General features: G+C 38.0%; 1 protein-coding gene across 5 annotated transcripts in view; it reads right to left on the bottom strand.

Annotated features, from left to right (window-relative positions):
- The window catches only part of osbpl8 (oxysterol binding protein-like 8), a 52495-nt gene extending 28744 nt beyond the window's left edge, over positions 1-23751 (bottom strand). Inside the window, exons 1-4 of one of the 5 annotated variants that reach the window (XM_077544290.1) lie at positions 23454-23751; positions 19260-19308; positions 15271-15371; positions 1046-1082 (exon numbers count right to left, since the gene is read on the bottom strand). In XM_077544290.1, coding sequence (XP_077400416.1) covers positions 1046-1082; positions 15271-15321 — 88 coding nt within the window. In that variant the 5' untranslated portion in view covers positions 15322-15371; positions 19260-19308; positions 23454-23751. Of the gene's footprint in view, positions 1-1045; positions 1083-8930; positions 9510-15270; positions 15372-19259; positions 19309-23453 lie in introns of those variants that run through there. The other 4 variants (XM_077544291.1, XM_077544292.1, XM_077544289.1 and 1 more) reach the window with 4 other exon arrangements.
- Positions 23752-24071: the final 320 nt, after the last annotated feature.

The following is a 24071-nucleotide window of genomic DNA, read 5'->3' as shown; positions in this document are numbered from 1 at the left end:
GCAATCTAGACAAAAAATGTTTATTGTACATTTAGAACAGATGTAAAATTTGGGATTGTGAGTTAAGTCATGCGATTGATTACGATTACAAAATGTAATCGACTGACGCCCCTAATTTTTTAATCATCTTTAATTAAAAAAAAAAAAGCGTCAGATGATTAAATTTTTTTTATGATTTCAATAGACTCACGATTAATCACAAATGTAATATCTGTTCTAAATGTACAATAAAAAAATATAGGTTTTCATACTCTTGTAAATAAAAGTGGAAAATATGTTAACCTAATAGTTCAAATAAATTTTTGACGCCTATAGCCATCAAAATGGAACTTCGACGTCCATAACAAGAGTATGAAAACCTAGGATTTTTTTTTTTTTTGTACATTTACAACAGATATAAAATTTGGGATTAATCTTAAATTAACTAGTAAGGTCATGTGATTAATTACAATAAAAAATAAATCACCTAATGCCACTAATTAAAAAAAAAAAATGTTTTTTAATTAGGGGCGTCAGACGATAATATTTTAAAAATTGTAATAATCGCATGACTTCAATAGTTAACTCATGATTAATCACAAATTTTATATCTGTTCTAAATGTACAATAAAAAATTCTAGGTTTTTATACTCTTGTTAACAAAAGTGGAAACAAAATGTTAAACTAATAGAAATAGTTAAAATTAATTTTTGACATTTATAGCCGTCAACGGCAGTGAATGAGTTAAGGTCTTTTCACCCGATGTCCATTAGAGGTCTGGCGTGTATTGACGCAAGCGATTAATTGAGACAGCGTGTCAATTAGGGGTTGACTTTATTTGTACCATTGATTTTTTTTCATAGTGACGACAATTGACACCGCGTTTTTGTCTTATTTTTCTCCAAGCAATTATTTGTGGCGTGGCATCTATTAAAATGATTTGTACTATAATACAAATAAAGTTAAATTAATTGCATGTATAGCATTGCTGTATCTGGTAGATTTTATATTTGAACCTGGCCCCATTAGTCTCATTGCAATATAAAAAAAAAGGTGAGTGGCTTACCAGAGGTGGCATGGAGCTCTCTCAACTCTGCAGGGTGCTAGCAGGTGAAGGAAAAAAAAAAAAAAAAAAAAAGCAAAAGCAGGACGGAAGGAGGCGGAGAAACAGAAGAAGGGGAAATTGGAGCGCGTGAAAGAGAAAGAGATGGATCAAGTGTGGAGGAAAGTAAGACGAAAACAGTGAGGGGAATCCTCAATGCGTTGTCGGCCGGATGACGGCGGCGGCATTTTGCGTGCAGCGGCCATCAACGGCGGGGAGGAGAAACCGCAGCCAACGATTGCAACCAAAAGACACACACAACAAAAAGAAAACAAATGGAAAAACTGACATTAGTTCAACAAAATTATAAACAGAGGACATATAATTTGACATGGCGATGGGACCGTGAAATGAGGAAATGGGGACTAAATAAATAAAATTAGTGGATCTCATACAGCGGACATTAACACATTCACTGCCATTGACGGCTATGGACGTCAAAGTTCTATTTTGACGGGTATAGGCGTCAAAAATTCATTTGAACTATTAGGTTAACATATTTTCCACTTTTATTTACAAGAGTATGAAAACCTAGAATTTTTATATTGTACATTTAGAACAGATTGAGTCTATTGAAGTCATGCGATTAATTACCATAACAAATTTTAATCACCTGACGCAATTATTATTATTTTTTTTAAATTAAAGCTTATTAAAAATTAGGGGCGTCAGGCGATTACATTTTGTAATCGTAATCAATCGCATGACTCACAATCCCAAATTTTATATCTGTTCTAAATGTACAATAACCATTTTTTTCCCTAGGTTTTCATACTCTTGTTAACAAAAGTGGGAAAAAATGTCAAACTGATAGAAATAGTTCAAATTAATTTTTGACGTCTATAGCCGTCAATGGCAGTGAATGAGTTAAGCAGCAGAGTTGATGCATCTCCATCTTCTCTTGAAAAATTTGACTTATTATGTTATATTCTGTGTTAATTAATCATACCCATAAATACACATTTATTTTCTCCCATCTTCAGCGGCGAGCACACCAAATTTTGCTAATTGTTCAAAGTTCAATCGCTAAATGGACTGTTTTCCAACAATCAATGAATGATTACTCTTAAATAACTGCATGAAACTGCACTTTTGACAATTAAGGATCTGCAAAACGGGGACGTCACAATCAGGATTCCAAAACGCTCGATCAGACAGAACAGAAGCACGGCAGCTCTGAATGCCAACGATTCCACTCCGATTCCTCCGTTAATCAGGAAGCAGCCCCCGAGTTGCTACGATATGATTGGACCAAAGTCTTTCGAGCCACTCGCTGAGAGGATCAAGCCACCCTGAGGGGTCTTTAGAGAAGTGTTGTTCCGATGCCGTTATCGGGAGAGGCCCAGCAAGTACTAACAAGTGACATGCCGATACCATTATTTCTGACGGCAATACAGGAATTTGGATGCAGCATCTTGTGTCTTGCTTGCCGAGCCAAGATATCCTATTGGCCCTCGAATGCTCTGAACCAATGACAGGGCAGCTTTTTCATGTTTAAAAAACAACAACAACCTAGGTATCGGTACGGTATCGGGATCGGCCGATACTGCAAAATTGGGTATCGGAATCGGTATCGGGGGCCACAAAACAGTTTCGGAACAACACTAGCTTAGAGAACAATAAATTGAAAGGATTACGATAGAGCTGTCAAAATAAATCGATTGTCAAATTAATCGACAATTATTTTAATAATCGAGTAATAGTTTGGAGCCATTTTTTTTTATTTAAAATGGTCCAAATCCTCTGATTTCAGCATATCAACAGTAACAGTACACTTATTTCAGTAGTCCTTCAGTAAAAGAAGACTGATTATCTTCTGTGTTTAATCAAAATAAGACATTTTCAAACATCTGTTTTTACTTTGGAAAACAATGACCGAATCGGTAACATAAAAAAATATATATATATCACTATATGAATAATACAAAGTACAAAATAAACACCAATTACTGGTTAATAAACAGTAATCAGGGGTAAAATGCTTTTGCAATACACTTTCATGCAAAATTAAAATTAATCCGATTAGTCGATTAATCGATTGAATAATCAATAGATTAATCGATTCTAAAACTATTTGATAGTGACAGCACTAGATTACGGAAACTGTCAGTGACCATCGGAAGATTTGTAGGATGGTAGTCGTTTTTTTCAAAATGGATCATAGCGCAAAATTAGTTTTTTCAATCTCTTTGCCAAATTTGTAGTAGAGGGAGCTTTATTAACTTCAGCGGCATAAGCCCTTCAATTCTTCTTTAGCACATTCTTTTTGCTGTTGATCTTTCAGGCACCGCCTTCTGTATTGACATCAATTGAAGTAAACAAAGAAGTGACAAAAAAAAGTGACAGATTTCGGCACAGCTTCTAATTCAAAAGCAAAGCTTCCTTGTCTACCGCACTCGCTCGAAGATGACGAGTGCTTGCTTGCTATGTATAAAATATCCCGCGTTACGTAATGCGTAAAACATCACCCACAGCTTACAGTCTCTCTGACCTATTTTTTTTCAGTGACAAGGGAACAGGAAGATAGAAACAACCCTTTTAATTTAATTTCTCCTTAAGGACAACTTTTAACATTATAAAAACCTTGCACACAATATCAATGCCTATTCCAGTAAGTGTGCACTATAATAATAAAGTAAGAATAAAAAAAATAATAATAATTTGGTGCAAAGATGTCAGAAAGAACTGGAGACATGTTTGTGGCGATTGAAAATGATGAGTCATCACTGTCATGTTATTTGTTCAGAAAACATTGAAAGAATACATTGATGGCATGTTTCTTGCTTAATAATTAACTCATTCACTGCCATTGACGGCTATAGACGTCAAAAATTCATTTGAGCTATTTCTATTAGTTTAACATTTTTTCTTTTGTTAACAAGAGTATAAGAAACTAGAAAAAAAATATTGTACATTTAGAACAGATATGAAATTTGTGATTAATCGGGAGTTAACTATTGAAGTCATGCAATTAATTACAATAAAAAAATGTAATCGCCTGACGCGATTTAAAAAAAAGATTATCAAAAAATTAGGGGCGTCCGGCAATTACATTTTTTTTATCGTAATTAATCGCATGACTTCACTAGTTAACTCACGATTAATCAAAAATGTTATCTCTGTTCTAAATGTACAATAAAAAAAAAATCTAGGTTTTCATACTCTTGTTAACAAAAGTGGGGAAAAAAATGTTAAACTAATAGAAATAGCCGTTTTTTTTAACAATTTGTGGTGTTGCTGTTCTTTGGTCTACATATTACCCCATTATAGCGTTAAACTCATTCACTGCCATTGACGGCTATAGACGTCAAAAATTCATTTGAACTATTTCTATTAGTTTAACATTTTTTTCCACTTTTGTTAACAAGTGTGAAAACCTAGATTTTTTTTATTGAACATTTAGAACAGATTTAAAATTTGTGATTAATTGTGAGTTAACTAGTGAAGTCATGCGATTAATCCCATTTAAAATTTTAATCCCCTGACGCCCCTAATTTTTAATAATCTTTTCTTTTTTTTTTGAAATTGCGTCATGCGATTATTTTTTTTAAAATTGTAATTAATCACATGACCAATAATTAACTCACAATTAATCAAAAAATCATTTTAACTAGAATTTTTTTACTGTACATTTAGAAGATATAAAACGTAGTGAAGTCATGTTATTAATTACAATTAAAAATTTTAATCACCCGATGCCCCTAATAAAAAATAAAAGATTATTAAAAAATTAGGGGTGTCAGACGATTAAAAATTTTAATTGTAATTAATCACATGACTTCACTAGTTAACTCACGATTAATCACAAATTATATCTCTGTTCTAAATGTACAATTAAAAAAATTCTAGGTTTGCATACTCTAGTTAACAAAAGTGGGGGAAAAAGTGAAACTAATAGAAATAGTTCAAATGAATTTTTGACGTCTATATCCGTCAATGGCAGTAAATGAGTTCCATCCATCCATCCATCCATTTTCTTGGCCGCTTTTCCTCACTAGGGTCGCGGGGGTGCTGGAGCCTATCCCAGCTGGCTTCGGGCAGTAGGCGGGGTACACCCTGAACTGGTTGCCAGCCAATCGCAGGGCACACAGAGACGAACAACCACACTCACATTCACACCTAGGGACAATTTGGAGTGTTCAATTAACCTGCCATGCATGTCTTTGGAATGTGGGAGGAAACCGGAGTACCCGGTGAAACCCACGCAAGCACGGGGAGAACATGCAAACTCCACCCAGGAAGGCCGAAGCCCGGACTCGATCTCACGTCCTCTGCACTGGGAGGCGGACGTGCTAACCAGTCAGCCACCGTGCTGCCTCAGTAAATGAGTTAATAATAAAAATATTAAAAGCAGTATTTATTCAGTTGTGTATCACTGCACTACCACAGGACAGGAGTTATTGTTATTTACAGTTACTAAGTCCACAAACACACTACTGTATTCCTATTTATATATTCAAAAGACTTCCAAAGTCGACTTCCTGCTTGTTCACATCCTCGCCGCTTCCCACTCACTGGGTGTGAAAATAACAGCAGGCGCTGGCTTGATCCATCAAGAGCGAGCACATCTGTCCGCTCTAGTGGGGAGTTCAGCCTCAGTCTGGCAAATTTCGACCTTTCAAGCGTATTCTACCGAACTGTTGTGGACACTACTCAACGGATAACATGATGGAGTTCCTTCCATATCGTGACTGACTGACAGAAAATCCATAAGGAGATACTAAAACATCCTCTCTCAGCATTACTAAGACAAATGACTGGAGGTGTTGCAAAGGACAATTTGACCCACGTAGGCTTCATTTTGCTAGACGATAGCATTTCAGCATGTCCGTCTTCAGTACGGGACAAGCGTGGGGGAGTTCAATTGAAACGGGCGGCCCCACACGCTGCGCGACTTGGTTTCACCCCTGCAAGGGGAGGGAAACTCAGGGACGCTGCCACATGGAGGTGACCTGAAGGGTATTTAGTTGCGACATCGGAGATGTGAAATGGTTTCCACGTAGAAAACACATTGGAGAGGCGACTCAAGGCAATTTTTTTAGGTAGTAATTAGGAGTGGGAATCTTTGAATGTCTCAAGATTCGATTCGATTACGAATTTTGGGTCTGTGATTCGATTCGGAATCGATTTTCGGTTAGGAACAATTTTTGATTCAAAATGATTTGATTGACAATGATTTTTGCTTCAATCTATAGATGTGCAAGGAACTGTAATGGACTACTCCAGTCTGACTCGCTAATGCTAATTAGCGCTATTCGCGGCACTTTTATCACTCAAAAGAACGGCTCCACGCTGAAAAAAAAGCAAAACTTTCATTGGAATAACTTGATCGTGACTTTTTCCTTCTACTCTCTAATGTGGCTACAACTTAACAGTGTATTAGAGCGCGTGGAACCACACTGCCCCTCAGTGGCCAAACCGGGTACAACATGAACAGCGCTCCAAATAAAGGCACACACAGACAAAAGCAAGACAGTATGAAATTATTTAAATAAAATCAATTTTGGGACATTTAAAATCGATTCTGAATCGTACTAAAGGAGAATCGCGATTCTTATCAGAATCGATTTTTTGGCACACCCCTAGTAGTAATAATGCAAACAACACTCGCGGACTTTTTCCTTTGCAGGCTCCTCTAAAAGACGAAAACATTTTAAATATGTAAAACAGCACTGGTCTGTATATTATTTTATAACAACACACATTCATAAACTAACATGAATGTATTATTCAAATTAAATATAACAAAAACAACTATCATTGTGTGGCTCCTCCTGGTGTGTGCGTCTTTGCCACCATAAGGCAGTAAAAAATATACAGTATACGCTACATGAAGATGGGCACAACTACTCTGTACGCTGCAGTAAAATGAATCGTTTAATAGCGTATAAAGAACACATGCCTGTGAGCAACCTTTTATAGAGACCTGGGGAGCTGTTGGAAATTGTGAAAGAAAATACAAAATGTGTCTCCTTTGATTTAATAGCTGCAGTTTAGCTATAAGTGAGCAGATAATGGCAAATCAGATCAAGTACATGACATCATAACAGCCTTGAAAGGCTAACATGCTACTTAGCCTATTCACGAAAAGGCTTTTTTTTTTCCTAACTTGACACAATACAAGAGTGTTTTTGTTTCAGTGAACCCGAAAGCCTCATGAGACTTGAAGAGAGTGCATTAAGGGGGCATGTCACGATTTTATTAGGTCCTCCTGAAAATAAGAAAAGCTTCTAAACCACGGTCTCAAACATCCAACGCGATAAACAAATATTTCACAAAAGTAAAAAAAAAACTGCCTAAATATAGTAACAGGTCTGGGTCCTTTTCAGAGATGCCTTGGTCTGCCTCTTTAACTCATTCACTGCCATTGACGGCTGTAGACTATTTCTATTAGTTTAACATTTTTTCCCACTTATGTCAACAAAAGTATGCAAACCTAGAGTTTGTTGTTGTTGTATTAGAACAGATATAAAATTAGTTATTAATCGTGAGTTAACTAGTGAAGTCATGCGATTAATTACGTTTAAAAATTGTAATTACCGACGCCTCTAATTTTAAATAATTTTTTCTTAAAAAAATGTAAAATATATATTTTTTATTATTTACATTTTTTTAAATCGAGAGTTAACTTGTGAAGTCATGTGATTAATTATGTTTAAAAATTGTAATCGCTCGACGCCCGTAATCAAAAAAAAAAAAATCTTATTAAAAAAATATCAAACATTTTAAAATTATTTTTTTTTCTTTTTTAAAGAAAACATTATTAAAAATGAGGGGCATCATTCGCTAACAATTTTTAATCGTAATTAATCGTATGACTTCACTAGTTAACTCGCGATTAATCACAAATTTTATATCTGTTCCAATACAATTAAAAAAAATTTGGTTTTCATAACTCTTGTTACAAAAGTGGGAAAAAATGTTAAACTAATAGAAATAGATCAAATAATTTTTGGACGTCTATAGCCGTCAATGGCAGTGAATGAGTTAATCTTACAATAAACTTGCTGAGTAGTTTACTTTTTTTAGTTGTATTTAGAGTTCGATTCTTCTCTTCATCTTATGTATGAGTAACCTGTTATGTTTGAAGCAATCTCAAGGGGGAAGTTTGGTTTGAGATTAAACTATTTGGAAGTCAACCGACAATCATATCCCAAGAAATCTTGTCAGAATGTTCTAAACTCCTGTCTGCTTTCTATTGCCCATTTTTCCATGCGTCAGCCAACAATGCCGAACTGGGGCGGAGGCAACAAAAATTGTAAATAAAAAAAAATATATTTATTTATTTATTTATTTATTTATTTATTTATTTATTTTTTCAGGAGAATAATAATAATAATTTTAATTTTTTATTTTTTTTTAATTAGGGGCGTATCTGTTCTAAATGTACAAAATAAATCTAGGTTTTCATACAAAAAAATGTTAAACTATAATAATAAAAATAGTTCAAATGAATTTTTTACGTCTATAGCCGTCAATGGCAGTGAATGAGTTAATATCCGTAACTGGAAAGGGACGGTTCCTTAGCTGTCAAGCGACCTAAGTAACATCCCGTCTGCCAACAACCTTGATGGGGTCAATTTATTGGTCAGGACCTTGCAGCAGCAGGATTACTACACTTATATGCACAGCTGTGTTCACTGCATTACAAAGCTACCAGCAACAAACCAAACATTCGAAGTGAGAGGTCTAAGAACAGCTATAAGGTCTCACAGCAGACTACAATTCTACACGGCACAGCCTTGCATCACTCAAGTGCGCCTAACAGTCTCACACACCCGTCACTCCGTTTCCTGTTTGCTACTTTGTCCAAGGCCCCCTCGCGGAGGCGGATAAGAGAAATGCATACCGTATGGAGGGAGGTGGGCTTGCCGCTGCTGCTGCTGCTGCGTCGGCGGCGGCGTGTTACGACCAAGCTCGGAGCCGTCCTCAACTGAAGGGAGGAGACAAGGCAGGCAGCCTCACTCATTTATTCCCCCTCTCCTTCACTAAACGTCCTTCTGTGTTTGTTTGTTGCCTCACCCCACCTTCGTCTTGCGCTTTTAACACAACCGCCACTGGGCGCTCTGTTGCTGTACTTCTATTAATTGGATTCTTTATGACATCACAAACCAGCCTCTGACTCTCCTTTTTTCGCAAAGGTGGGGGGGGAAACATCATACCGTACAAATCATCAGAGCGCCGCTCGCTCGGCCACAGGAACAAGGAAGTGGGCGTTTTTATACAAGTGGAAGCCACAATCGGGACGCTGTCTTGTGTATAGAGGCGGTTATTGGAGCGCTTATGAGTCTTGAGGGGCAGCCTTCTCGCGCTCGTGTTGACTGAAGCCCTTCTGCGCCAATAAAGCTAAGCGAGCGCATCAGCCCACGTGCACGGCCACCCAGCGGCGGTTATCGTGGAAGCAATAAACGCAAGCTTAAATGCACTCTGCTAGTGTTCGCCGGTCCAAACGTTTTAACGGCATAAAAAAATGTAGCTAAACATTAAATTGTCACAAAATGTTAACTCTTTGTCTGCCAGACGTTTTCAGAAACGGGATGTCGCCAGTGCCAGCCGATTTAAGCATTTTGACTGATCTTTCAAGGTCCACAGAAAATGTTGTGTTTGGACTATGGAAACACACACACTACCAAATGAAAGATTGGACTCTCATCTTTCATCAGAAAAAAAAGTTTGTTTCTACCTTATTCCGTTCTTCAGTAATCAACAATAGAAAATGGTTAGTTTCACCGAAATGCTGTTTTGAAACAAAAAGCGGAGAAAAAGAGCTTTTTGTGAAACGTGAAAAATTTGGATGACGTCTTTTGACGTCATTGGCAGCTCTCCGTAGGTTTTTACTTGACGTCTTTAAACGTCAGTGGCAGTGAAAGAGTTAATGGTGGGTGGGAAAATGTAGTAGCTTTGACACAAAGTATTAGTAAACAGAAGAATGCTGCCTCTGATAAAAAGTTGGAAACATACAGTAGTTGGGGTCAGGCTAGCTTGGCTGTAATATTTTCAGCAGGGTTGTGGGTGTTGATAAACATTTGCTTGCTGTGCTATTTACACAACAGATCGGGTTGCGGCGGTGACACGACATGCGACTTGACGTGAGCCAGCCCAATGATTGCACACGCAGCGGCAAAAAAAAAAAACTGCCGTGGGGTGGAGGACCCAAATGCAGGGAGGAAGGAGAACCACGGCAGAAATGCACAGAATACTGAAAACAATTTATTAACAAAAACACTAACGAATACTCGGTGAAACTCTAAATACAAAAAAAACAAAGTTCTGAAAACACCAAAACTCAAAAGTAACAACAAAACACAAAAGTGGTGACAGCGACAATGATCCAACCAAGACTTAACAAAACCAGGAAACTAAGGCCCCCGTCCAGACGGAAGCAAAGCTGGCTTCGTTCCTCAAACAAATCTCATACACACGGAAGCATTTCAAGACTTGCGTGTGTCCAAAAGAAGACGCTGAGGACGTTTAACGGCTGTAATGTATACGCCAAGTCTGGAGTGGCGCTGTAGCGCAGTCACAGGGAGTTAAAGCGTAGAAGAAGAATCAGAACACTTTTTTTCACTTTCCTTTCTTTTTCTTTGGTCCTTCCTCGGGTCTCCTGACGGCCTCACGGCTCTGGCTGGGTTCTGAAGTGTTCGGTTTAGGTGAACGGTATGGCATTTTTTAAATAGGTTTTAGGTGAACTAATGAATACACACTCACGCACGCACACACCCACATACAAAATAAAATAATAATAAAAAAAATATATTAAAAATTTTTAAAAAAGAGAGCAATGATGATGATGTCAAATCGGTAAAATTACCGAATGAACAATACTGAGCTCTCCAGAAAAAAAATATATATAATAAAATAAATAAATAAAGAACATTTTTTTCTAACTTAATTGCAATTTACAGAACAAACATGTCTTTTCATGTATCAAAACAACATGAAGAAGACGAACGCAAGAGAAGTGACAATGGCGGGTGATTGAAGTACAACGCCGCTTGTTGAACGTGGGAATGAAGAAGCAAAATATTTTGCTGCAAAAGCATAAGCAAGCTAAGGAGACTGCGCAAAACGACTACAACACGGCTATCCGCCATTGTTGTTGAAAGACAGGCGATTTTTGGAGAATTGGAACATACGTCATCAAACTGCGACAATGCGTCGTCATCGAGCTGCGCGACCATTACGTAATCACTGGAGGAGTATTCTGCATATGGTGTTCAGACGGACGCGTACGGGGCAAAATCTTTCTAGCCCGGTTTCAAAAGTGATCGCTTTCAAGCTCCAAAACCGCGCCATTGTGTGGACGAACAGGCTAAACGGTAAGAAACTTGTGAGGATACATTGAAACTGCCTTTTTTGTGTGGAACGGGGCCTAAATTCAAGCCAACTGACGAGACAACAAGAGACACCTGGGCAAGACACAAGTGGCTGGGGGAGATGATTGGATGACGAGTACAGGTGCAAACAAAACCTAACGAGCAAGACAGGCCACAAAGCCAAAACAACAAACCTAAGCATGATATACACAAATCATAACGTGTGCAATCTAATTTCAAAAAAACAAAATGCTATTCATTAGCCTGTCTAGCACATTTATGCATAGTGTTAGCATTGAGCTAGTGGACATTAAACATGATGTAGTTGTTTGTTCTTCCCCTCCTCTTTGGCGTCTGTATGGGTTCAATGTACACATGCACAGTCACTATGTGACAAACATTTTTAAATCTCTAAAATGTGACACGTCCCTGGTAAATGGCAACCTTTATAATGGCTGAAGCCAATTTAAGTGATCAATAATATACAATGCTTACGCAATCAAGGCTCCCACCATGTTTACTTTGTGAATTACCTAAGTCGGCCCCCTGTCTGCTACACAGCGGTAAAGACGGGGGCTTAATGTATTTTTAATTATCCTGACAGCTTCAAATAGGTCTTTCGGTAAAAGTGACGTTTTAATGGCTGCCTTTTTAGTCGGAGCACACATGCATGCCTTTTGCACCAATGACAGAATCTTTGCGCCAATCCTTCTCATGGCGGCGTCAATAAATCCGTGGTGTAATGATTGCTGGTCTCAAGCTCAGCCAGAAACTCAGCACTAAAAGTCTAACACTGTCAGGGAAGGACTGCCAAGGTAGTTAAATTCAAACCCAACCCCACCCGTACTTCAATTCATTTACTTTATTTGAATCAATATTTCCCAACAACCATGGCTGTTATGTTGGCCCTGCAAGCAGCAAAAAGCTGAAGAAACTTTTTTTTTTCTTACTCTCGCCTGGAGCTTATTTTCACCTTTGCCGTTTTTTTTCTTTTTTTTTTCTTCCTTCCAAGGTTAGCTCATTCCTGACAGGCAAGCTGACATTTTTGCTCCTGAGAAGAAAGAGTGTCTGAGCCTCGATCTGGCATTTAGAACTCATTTGTAGTAGTTGAGCTAAAATTAGCGGGAGGGTTTCATTTCAAAGGTGTCTTAGGTGTGTTTACATTATTCACAGTAGAGGCAAGATGGCAAATAATATCAGGGTTCAATGCTCATGCCAATGCTAACCCTAAGACTAATAATGGAAACTAAACTATAGCAAAAATAAAACATCAAGTCTTGATTATTTGCTCATTCCAGTGTTTTCACACACATGACACACAACCCAAATGCTAGCGAGGCTATTGGCACACAAAAGATACTGGGGGTGTGAATTGCCTAGTACCTGGCAATTTGACCTGTATCACGATTTGATACGAGACCGATTTATCTCGATACGAATCTCTACGTTGATTATTGCAAAAATTATGTTTTAAGTGTCCCAAAGACGTATTTATATGTTTTTTGATGCTAGCGCATACATTAGGCTTTGATGCAGCCTCTCAACTGCAAAGAACGGTTGAAGAAATGGTAGTTATGGCACAAACGGCCAGCGGGTGGCAGCAGAGCAAATGAGATCAACCAGGGCCGTGTTGGAAAAAAAGCTAATTTACTCACACTTCTTAATAGATTTATAGCAACAGAACACAATATTCTGTGGCCCTCGCAAAATCAGTCAAAATCCGGTAAAACAGCCGGGAGTGAAGGGGATTTCTTCAGTGACGATGGCTGGGAGTAAATGAGGTAACAAACAGGTTGCAATCTGTTTCATATTTGAACAGCATTGAAATAAAATATTAAGGCTTAATGCTCCACTTAAATAACATTCTTCCATGCTTAAAGTGTGAACCCTAACCCCAAGCAAAACATTTTGTTGAATATTTCCCTAAAAAATGTACGTTTAAACATTGATTCGGCTGCATATTGAATCGATACAAGAATTGCGCGCTGTAATATCGCGATATATTGCTGAATCGATTTTTTTTAACCCCCCCTAAAAGGACACATATCAGTACCTTAACAAAAAAAAAACAATACATTGTACCATATTTCCCCATTTAGTGGCCGTAGAGGCCTTAAATAACTCAACTGCATTCGCATCTAATAGTAATGGTAAGGCATTTATTTATTATGTGGAATTTGTACAAGATGTCTACCACAAAACAGGATGGGCTCTCATCTCTTTTACATACGGCTTCCCTGGGCAATCTGATAAAAAAATTCTCTAAAAGGTTAGCAGTCAAAAGGAACAGTTCATTGCCGATAAGACTTTCACAAGCCTTTAGTCATTAGCGGCTTAATTGTGTGCATACTGAAAGAGGGTCTTTCTTCATGCCACGCTGAGAAACTCAAGGCAAGGGCGAAGGACTTTTGAGACTGCACCCTAATAATCCCACTGTGTATCTTTTTGTGTGATGGTTTGAGAGAGAGAGAGAGAGAGAGAGAGAGAGATGCAGTGATGTTATCTGCAATTATAATTGCACTCCCACTTACTCGCTCACAAAAAAAAGCTACAGGGGATTACGCGGTGGAGGTGAAATGAAAGGACGGAACGGCAAACCTGGGAGCCGAAAGAAAGGAAGTGGCACTTTAATGCGTCGGTGCTGACTGGAGCTCCCATCAGTACATTAAGAGACTTTACGGAAGCGCTTGGAATAGATTGTGAGTTATGTATGCGTGTTCATAAATAACGGTCTGGGAGAAACACGTGATCGAGACGACGGCCGACCCAGTAGTGGCTCAGAATTACCGCAATGTTTGCACAAAAATTGAGATATTTGAACATAAAAGGAAGCATTATTGCGAAAGTGTACACTATTTACATGTTTGTTTGAACCAAGACAAAGGAAATGGATGTGAACACCAAAGACTATGTTTTGAAGGAGCAACCGGAAAAAATAATAATTAAGAAGCACAGTCCTCCGCAGAACTGCGTTTCTTGTAGGGGTGAGAATCTTTGAATGTCTCACGATTCGATTCCGATTTTTGGGTCTGCGGTTCGATTCGGAGTCAATTTTCGATTAAGAAAGATTTTTGTATTGACAATGATTTTTGCTTCAATCTATAGATGTGAAAGGAATCGTAATGATCTACTCCAGTCTGACTCGCTAATGCTAATTAGCGCGCTACTCGCGGCACTTTTATCACTCAAAAGAATGGCTCCACGCTGGAAAAAAAAAAAACTTTTATCGGCATAACTTGATCGTGACTTTTTCCTTCTACTCTCTAATGTGGCTACAACTTAACGGCGTATCAGACCGCGTGGAACCACACTGCCCCTCAGTGGCCAAACCGGGTACAACATGAACAGCGCTCCAAATAAAGGCACACACAGACAAAGGCAAGACAGTATAAAATAATTTCAATAAAATCAATTCTGAATCGTACTGAATGAGAATCGCGATTCTTATGAGAATCGATTTTTTGCCACACCCCTAATTTCTTGCTTTCTCAATATGCTGTGCATGCGGCCATTTTACTGTCTACCAGGCTGACATGGCTGCAAGCACTTTCAAGTAATCATTATGGCTAATCAAATGTACTTCTGGAAACAATGTCTCATCAGTGAAGAACGACAGCAGATACACAACATTTGATTAAAAAAAAAATGGTTGTTGGGGGAAATCTTCACTGTCAACAGGCAGTTCAACAGGCATGTCTACTGTATGAATTAGGTTGGCCATTAAACTTGTGCATTATTATTTCCATCCCCAACTCATCATGCCTACCCTGAATACTTAATGTTCCCGTTCCTATCGCCTCAATCAAATCTTTAAAAGTGTTCTCATTTGTCAAATGCACCGTACATGATAACATGGAACGCGTATCAACTCACCAAAGTGGTCTCGGTCTCCTGTTGGGACTCAGAAGAAGACTTCATGGTCATGTTTAAGCGGAGCTGGGGGGCCTGTCAGCGCGGCTCAGATAAGTGCATATCTGTCAGGAGAGTGAGGCAATACAAAAGGGTTACCGCTGCAGGAAATGATTACAACAGCCACTGTCGACGTGTAGATTTCCCTCACTCAGTCCACCTATAAACAACATTTCTAAGAACTGCCAATCTGTCAGCTGTTAAATTCTGAATTTGCTTTCCATTTGCCTTCAGCTCTTTCCCCTATAGAAGCATTGAGGCATGTCATTGTTTTGAACCCGTGTCTATTATCCGGGGGATGGTTACCTCTGGACGCCACTAAACCCATTCAGTGGACCTGGCGAAGATTTACGCAAGGCAATTTGTGTCAAACGGGCTCACGTTGCGCCTAAAGTTCGACAGACAAAGTTGCGCTCTAATGCATACTTGACTTCTGTACAAGACGTGTGCAGGTCTTGGTCACATGCAGCAATGTGATCCTTTCAAGTTATTCATGATAACCGCCATCTTGCGCAATAGAAATAAACAGAACTGATAATTCCCCGAGTTATTTTCAGAAAACAAAAGGGGGAGGGGGAGACACATTTAGTCCAGTTGCCTCGATTCAACCCTTGTGCATTACCAGGACTTGGATGACTGAGTGAGAATCTACACAGATAATAATATATATATATTTTTTTTTTAAACAACACAATTGGTATTTTGTATTGATATTATGACTAGGGGTGTTAGAAAAAATCGATTCGACAATATATCGCGATATTACAGCGCGCAACTCTCGAATCGATTTTGATATGCGGCCGAATCGATTTTTAAACATCATTTTTTTATGGGAATATTCAACAAAACGTCTTACTTAGGGTTAGGATTCACACATTAAGCATGGAAGAATGTTATATTAATGGAACATTAAGTCTTAGTATTTAATTTCAGTGCTGTTCAAACATGAAACATATTGCAACCTGTTTGCTAAATGCAGTGGCTCAGTCATAAGCCTGAATTTTCAGATAAATAAATACATTTTCATACAAATCTTACAGTGTACATGTACAAGTTTACTGATTAGTATTTTCTAAATTTGAGTAAAAAAAAAAAAAAATAGTAATAATTTATAGTTTCGCATCGGGATTAATCAGTATCGAATCGAATTGTGACCTATGAATCGTGATACGAATCGAATCGCCAGGTACCAGGCAATTCACACCCCTAATTATAACAGTACATTAAAAATGACAAATGAACTACTCTGCTTTTAATGTACACCTTTTGGGGCCGCAGGGATGTGAAAGTGAAATTGGTGTAGACTGTAGAATGAACTGATACTATTTTTGAACACCAGGCTTTTATTATAAAACAAACTCAGATTCAACTGAGTTCTTTTGTCACATTATTCGACATGATTCCACTATTCCAGGGAAATCTTAATTAATGTGGTCAAGCTAATACACAGTGCAATGAAAGCACTGAGAAAATTGTATAAACAAGCACTTGAAATGATAGATAGATACATGTTTGATACATATTCTTTCTCCAAAATATTTATTATGTTGAAAAAACAAGAGAAGCCGGTAACAGGCAATTTACATTGGTTGGTCCAATTAAATCAAGTAAATGCAACAGTCCATGTAGGTCAGGGAAGTTAGAATCCAAAGAGAGAGTCAAAAATTCATTTGAACTATTTCTATTAGTTTAACATTTTTTTCCCCCACTTTTGTTAACAAGAGTATGAAAACCTAGAATTTTTTTTATAATACATTTAGAACAGGTATACAATTTGTGCTTAATTGTGAGTTATGAGTCATTTAATTAATTACGATTAAAAATTGTAATCGCTTGACGCCCCGAATTTTTAATAATCTTTTCTTCTTTCTTTTTTTTTTTTAAATAATCTTTTCTTTTTCTTTTTAAAGAAAAGTTTATTTAAACTTTTTTTTTATTAAAATTTATAAAAAATTATTAAAAATTAGGGGCATCTGGCACCCCTAATTTTTAATAATCTTTTCTCATTTTATTTTTTTTAATCACGTCAGGCGATTACAATTTTTAATTGTAATTAATCGCATGACTTCACAAGTTAACTCAAGATTAATCACAAATTTTATATCTGTTCTAAATGTACAAAAACATTTTTTATAGGTTTTCACACTTTTTCACACAAAAGTGGGAAAAAATGTTATACTAATAGAAATAGTTCAAATTATTTATTTTTTTACGTCTATAGCCGTCAATGGCAGTGAATGAGTTTAATGGCTCCGTGGTAAGGACTTTTGAATGGACAGTACCCTAAAATGTCCGTCATACATGCTGTACAGTAGTTGGGTTTCCATCAACCCATTTTTATTCGAATTTTCGCTAGAAATTCTGGCTAGATTTGTAGTAGTCCCAAATCATTTCGGACGATAAAGTAAGGTATGTTTGGGGGGGACGAAACAGAAATCTTTTTGGAATTAATTAAAGAAGTGAATATTAATGCTATTTTAGATGAAAAACAGCAAAGAAACGCGACGGTTTATCAATAATTACAAAAGTAAACTCATACGACATCGTCGCAGTCACTTCCTGTTCTTCTTCTTCTTCTTTTAAATTATTGGTGGATCACATATCTATGGTGTATACTGCCACCTACAGCGGCGGAGTCCCCTCTCAATAGTCACAAAAAAAGAACAGATGGAAACTGGCATATGTCGCATGTCCGTTTTGCACATTTTCAGTAAATTCGCTTAAAAAATTCGAAACAATTGGATGGAAACCCGACTAGTGACTACGTTACATTAGAAGTGTTCCAATCAGGGTTTTTTATGCTGCCAATTCCGATCATCCGTTAGTGAGATCGGCCGATACAGATTCTAATCACATCGATTAGCTGCGCCTTTTTTTTTTTTTTTTTCAATTTAGAGCTGCTCAGTAACAATTATTTGAATAATCAACTATTCTGGCAATCATTTTTCCGATGAATTACAAATAAATAAATGAGTCCATCCCAATTTCCCGTGCAGCATTAAAGACTGTGTGAGGGGAAGCCACACTGCACACAGGCAAATCTCTAGCACACACTTCAATGTATATATTGTGAGTGATTGTTTTTGTGATCTGCAAAAAAAAAAAAAAGGCATACAGCATGCTGATCACGTACTTTCACACAAAAAAAAATTGCCCAATCATGAAATAACCATAAATCAAATTGTTGGGCAAGTACTACAACAATTGGCCTCACTGTAATATCAATAAACGCAATGTGACAGTTTTTCCCAAATGACTGTGACTCCATTATAACTACGCATCGATAGTTTATGCTCGTCAAAAGAGCGTCACCTTGTGATATCCCAAATCACACAATGCTTAAGAGAGCAACTCTCCAACCATCCGATCCGCCGGCATGACGTGTGGATGGGAATGCTGATGAGCCAAATGACAAGGACCGAAGGAGAGAACCCCGCGAGGTGTCAAGGAGACTGTGATGACCTCAAACGCGTGTTCAAATCCTCTTAGCGGCAAAACAATGCAGCAGCTTTTTTAGCCGTGACTGTGGACATTTAGAGGACAGCAACACAAGCTACTACAAAGACGTGCTGTGAAAATGTGTTGACGCACGCTGCCTGATTTGAATGCTTCAGTGTGTGTGCGCGCGCGCGAGAGGGAGCGATACCTCTTACGTAACGCGAGAAGCGATCGCGAGAGAGAGGAACACAGGTGCCGACAGATGTTGGCACGTGCCACCTTAAGATGTACCCCCTTTATCTTTGAATTGTTAAAAAGGTGAAAAGTGTAAAGGTTTCAGGTGATGTGAGTGTTGGACTCAACAAACTCATTAGCATCTGTTAGCATTAGTGCTAAACAAACTGTGGAGTAACTTCCTTAGAGGGGTTTCTACACAAAACAACTGACAAATTCCATCACATGCCAGAGTACAGTGAACGCAGCCTGCACGTGTGCAAGAGAGTGAGGAAACCTACCTCATGCAGCTTGGGCAGCAGAAGCATCATAGTATTCACAACACAGACCCTGGAAGGCGGAAAAGGAGACAGAAAGAGAGAGAGAGAGATTGAGATGACATCACCATATTTTCGCCCGCCTCCTATAAAATGTAGGCTGGTGCTGCAGGGCTGCCAGCGTCTGCAGGAGACAAGCAGAGAGCGCCCCCCCCCCCAGTATGTGAGTTTGTCTGTGCGTGTGCATGTTCTTGCGTTTACATCTACTGTATTCATGGTTTTATGAATCAATATCAGGCTCGAAAAGGAAAAACGATCCAATATAGATTTTTCAATCCTTTAAACCCAGCCCTAGTAGTAAGTAGTCAAAAAGTGAGAGCAAATAATATGTATCTTGATGAGGATCTTTCCATTACCAACAACAAACCACTGTTAATTAGGGCCCGACCGATTAATCGGCCGCCGATTATAATCGAACGATTATTGCCCTTCAAACATCTGCCAAAACAATTGGCGAATTCGGCCGAATGGCCGATTATTTTCCCCTTAAAACGTTATAATCAAAGAAAACTGGAATTTCCAACGCTTTGAAAGTACCCTGAATGCGCCATTTTGCTTGCGTAGAATTAGCAACTAGTAAGTGTGGTAGTTGTTATTCTGTTTATTCTGCTGTCCCAAAGCGTTCTTTAAGCTGTTTAATGACATCCCAGTTAGTTAACTGTAAAACTAAACACACGACAATAAGAATTACATCCACTGTACATTTAAATACAACACATGCTTCGTTTTTAAAACATCGCTAGCCAAGCGCTAATGGTAAAAGTGAAGGGAGGGTCCCATTCAAATGCTAACGAAAAGTTAGCATCGACTTCAAGAGTGTTTTTCCTTCAAATAACGAATATTCACACACAAATGCTGTGGGAACGCATACCCACAGGTAAGATAACACTACGCAAAGGCACAAATTCTTCCCAATGTATGAAAAACGAGTTATTTTAATAGGAGTCAATTGTAACTTTCTTCTGTACTCAATATATATATTTTTCAAAAATAATCATCAGATTAATTGGTAATCTGTATTTTTTCGGCCAAAAGTCGGTATCAGCTTCGGACTCTAAAAATGCATACAAAACTTCAATTTTCAATGTCAATCACTTGCAGGTGGACTCCAGATCTTGCTCTAAAATGGAGGAGAGATTGCACAGTCACAGGTTGTCAATACTAAAAATACTTAATCCGTAGAGAACTGCAGGTATGCTGTAGTCGGAGGTTGAGTTGTGGGGCGGTTGTTTTAGGGTTAGGGTTAGGAAAATATTTTGGCCATTTTTCATTTCATATAATGCATTCTAGTAAATTTTCAGACTAAAAATGTTGATAACACATTACTCAGTGATACCATATTTTTTGCACTTATTTTGTATTATGTAAATAAGGCTGTCATATCTAACGTATGGTATATCCGGTCGTGCCCCTATTTTTATTTTTATTTTTTTACATATATATATATATATATATATATTTTTATTTTTATTTTTTTTTACATATATATATATATATAGATAGATTTTGTTTTACATATATATTTTTGTTACATTTTCTTGCAAACTTCTTAGGTGGCGGCCAGTTTACTTGGGTGGCCCGCCCAAGTATTAAGATGGTGTGGGAAACACTGAAGCATATAAGTCTCGACCCCCAAACCCCCACCCCACACTCCTTGGTGATGATCTTCCAATCAGGAACATATGCCTATCGTAATGCTTTTGCAGTCACTTTAATTAAAAATATCCAACTATGAGCAAACTCCAATTGTCTGCAGTGCGTGACGCATACTTTCCACAAAGCTAGGTGCGGTCAACTGCTAAACCTGCCGCCACAGCTCCATGCAAAGCCATACTATGCCATGGGAATGAGTTCAACCCCTGACACTTTCTCAGGATTAAGACTGATTTGATGCATGGCCATGCGTCTGGGCAGAGTAAGACTGCTACGTCTCCAATCGGGGCGTGATCGGGTTGAACACTTAAATTAAAGGCCTGGGACAATCGTAAAAAGCCTTTGACGCGGCCACACAAAAAAATCTATTTTAAAAGCAAACCTTAAAAAAAAATACTCCACTGTTATATTATAATATAAACCGTTCAAAATTGTCATGGATCAATATAAGCTTGGCAAATATTGGTCGGTTCTGGTGAACTTTGCCAGCCGATGATCTATTCAACCCGTTTGGATATATAAATACAATTCCCTGATGTTAACTTCCTCAAGTAGAAATACACTGACACGTCAAGACAACGTGACAGTCATCACCTCTGATGACTTAGTGCAGGTTTTGCAATACAGTGAACCTCTGCCTCGAATAGCAAAAATTTGACAACAAAAAAAAAACAGTGAATGATTGACACCCCTCCACCCCCCAAAAAGGGGGTTGCAATTGCGTGTAAATGACAAAGACTGCCCCAAGGCTCATAAAAAACAACATCATGCTTCTTGCATGTACGTCACAATCATGAAATCATGTCTCACAAACGACTTGAACCGCAAATATTCTGTGCCACAGCCACACACAATGGATAGCGTGGCATTATTAACCACAGAAAAAATACATTTTAAAACGATTAGACTGACAGAAAGGAATTACTATCTGCTTGCAGCCTTTTTGTTATTACCAGGCCAAAAGTGCCATTCGAGAAGGGAAGAGAATGGAAGCTCCATTTGCCTAGCAAATGTGTAAGTTGGCTCTCAAGGCTAATTTGGCATGGAAAGTCCGAAATAACCAATCATTAACAATGCAAATGTGGGGGTGAACTGGAAAGAGAGCATGGCGTGTACACAGCCTGGCGCCAAAAGGGTCCTTCCATTGATTTACATAAAGAATAAGGGTATTATTGTAAAACACAGCCACACGGATATGTGCCACTTGAAATTGACATGGAACACGTTCTTGTACCAGCAGTGTTAATCCAGCATTGGAGTTTGCAATTTATGATGCAATATTGGACATTTGGAATGTGGATGAACGCTCTAGTATAATATACTGTACACTGCCACATCTTTTTTTTTTTTTTTTAGGGCTGGCCGATTAATCGATACAATTTATTCATTCCAGTTTTGAGTCATTCTATGAAAACTAGGCATCTATCAGGGATGTACCAGTGGTATATACTGTATGCAGGATTTTGTTAACATTTCAAGGGACATGTGTTAATTGTGAATGGAAGCATTACTCATGTTGGATTAAGTATGCGTATTAATCCCAAAGGGAATCATTTTGTTAGCAATTAAGAATTTTGTTAGTTAGTGATTATTGTCCCACTAGGGTTGTAGCAGCGATACGGGAATGTAGGGAGGGTTGTATGTTTTGCAAAATGTCATTTGCTTTTGCTTTTTATTGAAGGGTGAAAAATCTATTTTAATCGTAAATCGGGTTTTTGTGTGTTAGAGATTCTCACAATATCATATGCGGACTCCCTCTCAGGGGTGCATCAAGAATCATTCAATTAAATGGTCAAACTGTATGAAATTCTCTTAAACCTGAATACAATCTATAGTACATATGCTAATTACAGTTCAGTTGTATTTAACTTTTATAAAGTTGCAGTTAATATTTGTTGTTTTCAAACGTGTATTTAGGTAAATGTGCAATACATTTGAATTGAATATTGTTTATACTGTGCGTAATATTATAGTTGCATGTTTCATGCTTTTTAGGAATGGAACACTTAGTACTAGGCTATTGCATTTGAATGCTGATAATAACGGTAGTACTCACTCAGAGGGCTACGCATTTTTGAGAACCACTGATCTATAATATATCTGGCATTTTCCACTGATTGGTAGGCTTTTATGGTGCACCAGCTGACTTCAATTTCTCGTTTCGACTGAGAGTCATTATGCATCGTTGCATTTGCAGGCTGCCCCAGACAAGTGAAAGTGGTAACATAGCACCAGGGTGCAGTAGGACTAGTGTATTGTGCGTGGGAGGTCAAGTGAATGATGGGAAATGATCTCACAACGAAACGACAAACAAAATATCAACCTTGCAGACAGATTGTTGCAGGGTTTATTTTCCCTAGATTATTACATAATAGTACAGTCTGCTCGTCTTCTGCAGAGGTGACTCCAGCGTAAACATTAGCACAGCTAGCTGCCCTTTTGCGTGACATGACAGCTGCTTGAAAGCCCTGCAACCGTGCATTATTTGACACCTTTGGCACTCACCTGTGGCGAGAATTGGCTCATAGGAAGAAAATGGTTCTTATATCCGCGTCTTCTTCAGATAGGGATTGTCTAACTAGTGCTAACTCTTTAGCCGATGTTTAATATTCACAAGCGAGCGCAGACATGATCACTTACTGTCCATCGCGATCCGATCTGTCCCCATGTTAATAAATATATGGTTAAAAAAATACACACATACAATTGTTTAAGCAACGAATAAGATACATTTAGACAACTTGTAAGCTGCTGTTCTAACGGCTGGGATGTGTTTGATTCCCGAGAGGTGGGCAGTGGCAGTGCCTGCAATAACGGTCAAGGTTATGAGTTCCGATTATTTATCTTCAATATTAAAGCTTCATGACAAAACGAATCTTGAGTTTGGCTTCAACACGCAACTCATTGCACAGAATTTCATAAAGTTAAACATTTTGTTACAAAAGCGGTCATTTTTACAGTTTTCTTACTTAATATTCGGGTTTCCTTAAATTACTTTGTAATTTTACTTTGAAGTTTGACCGCCTTGTATCCGGTATTTGCTTCCGATCACAGAACTTGATCCTCGCTGATGGTTTAAATTACCTGGATATTACCAACACAATGTGTTCATTTTTTAATAAA

This window comes from Vanacampus margaritifer, chromosome 15, assembly GCF_051991255.1.
Source record: "Vanacampus margaritifer isolate UIUO_Vmar chromosome 15, RoL_Vmar_1.0, whole genome shotgun sequence".
NCBI lineage: Eukaryota > Metazoa > Chordata > Actinopteri > Syngnathiformes > Syngnathidae > Vanacampus > Vanacampus margaritifer.
The sequence above is the reverse complement of the archived record's forward strand: the minus strand, read 5'-3'. Positions and strand labels throughout refer to the sequence as shown.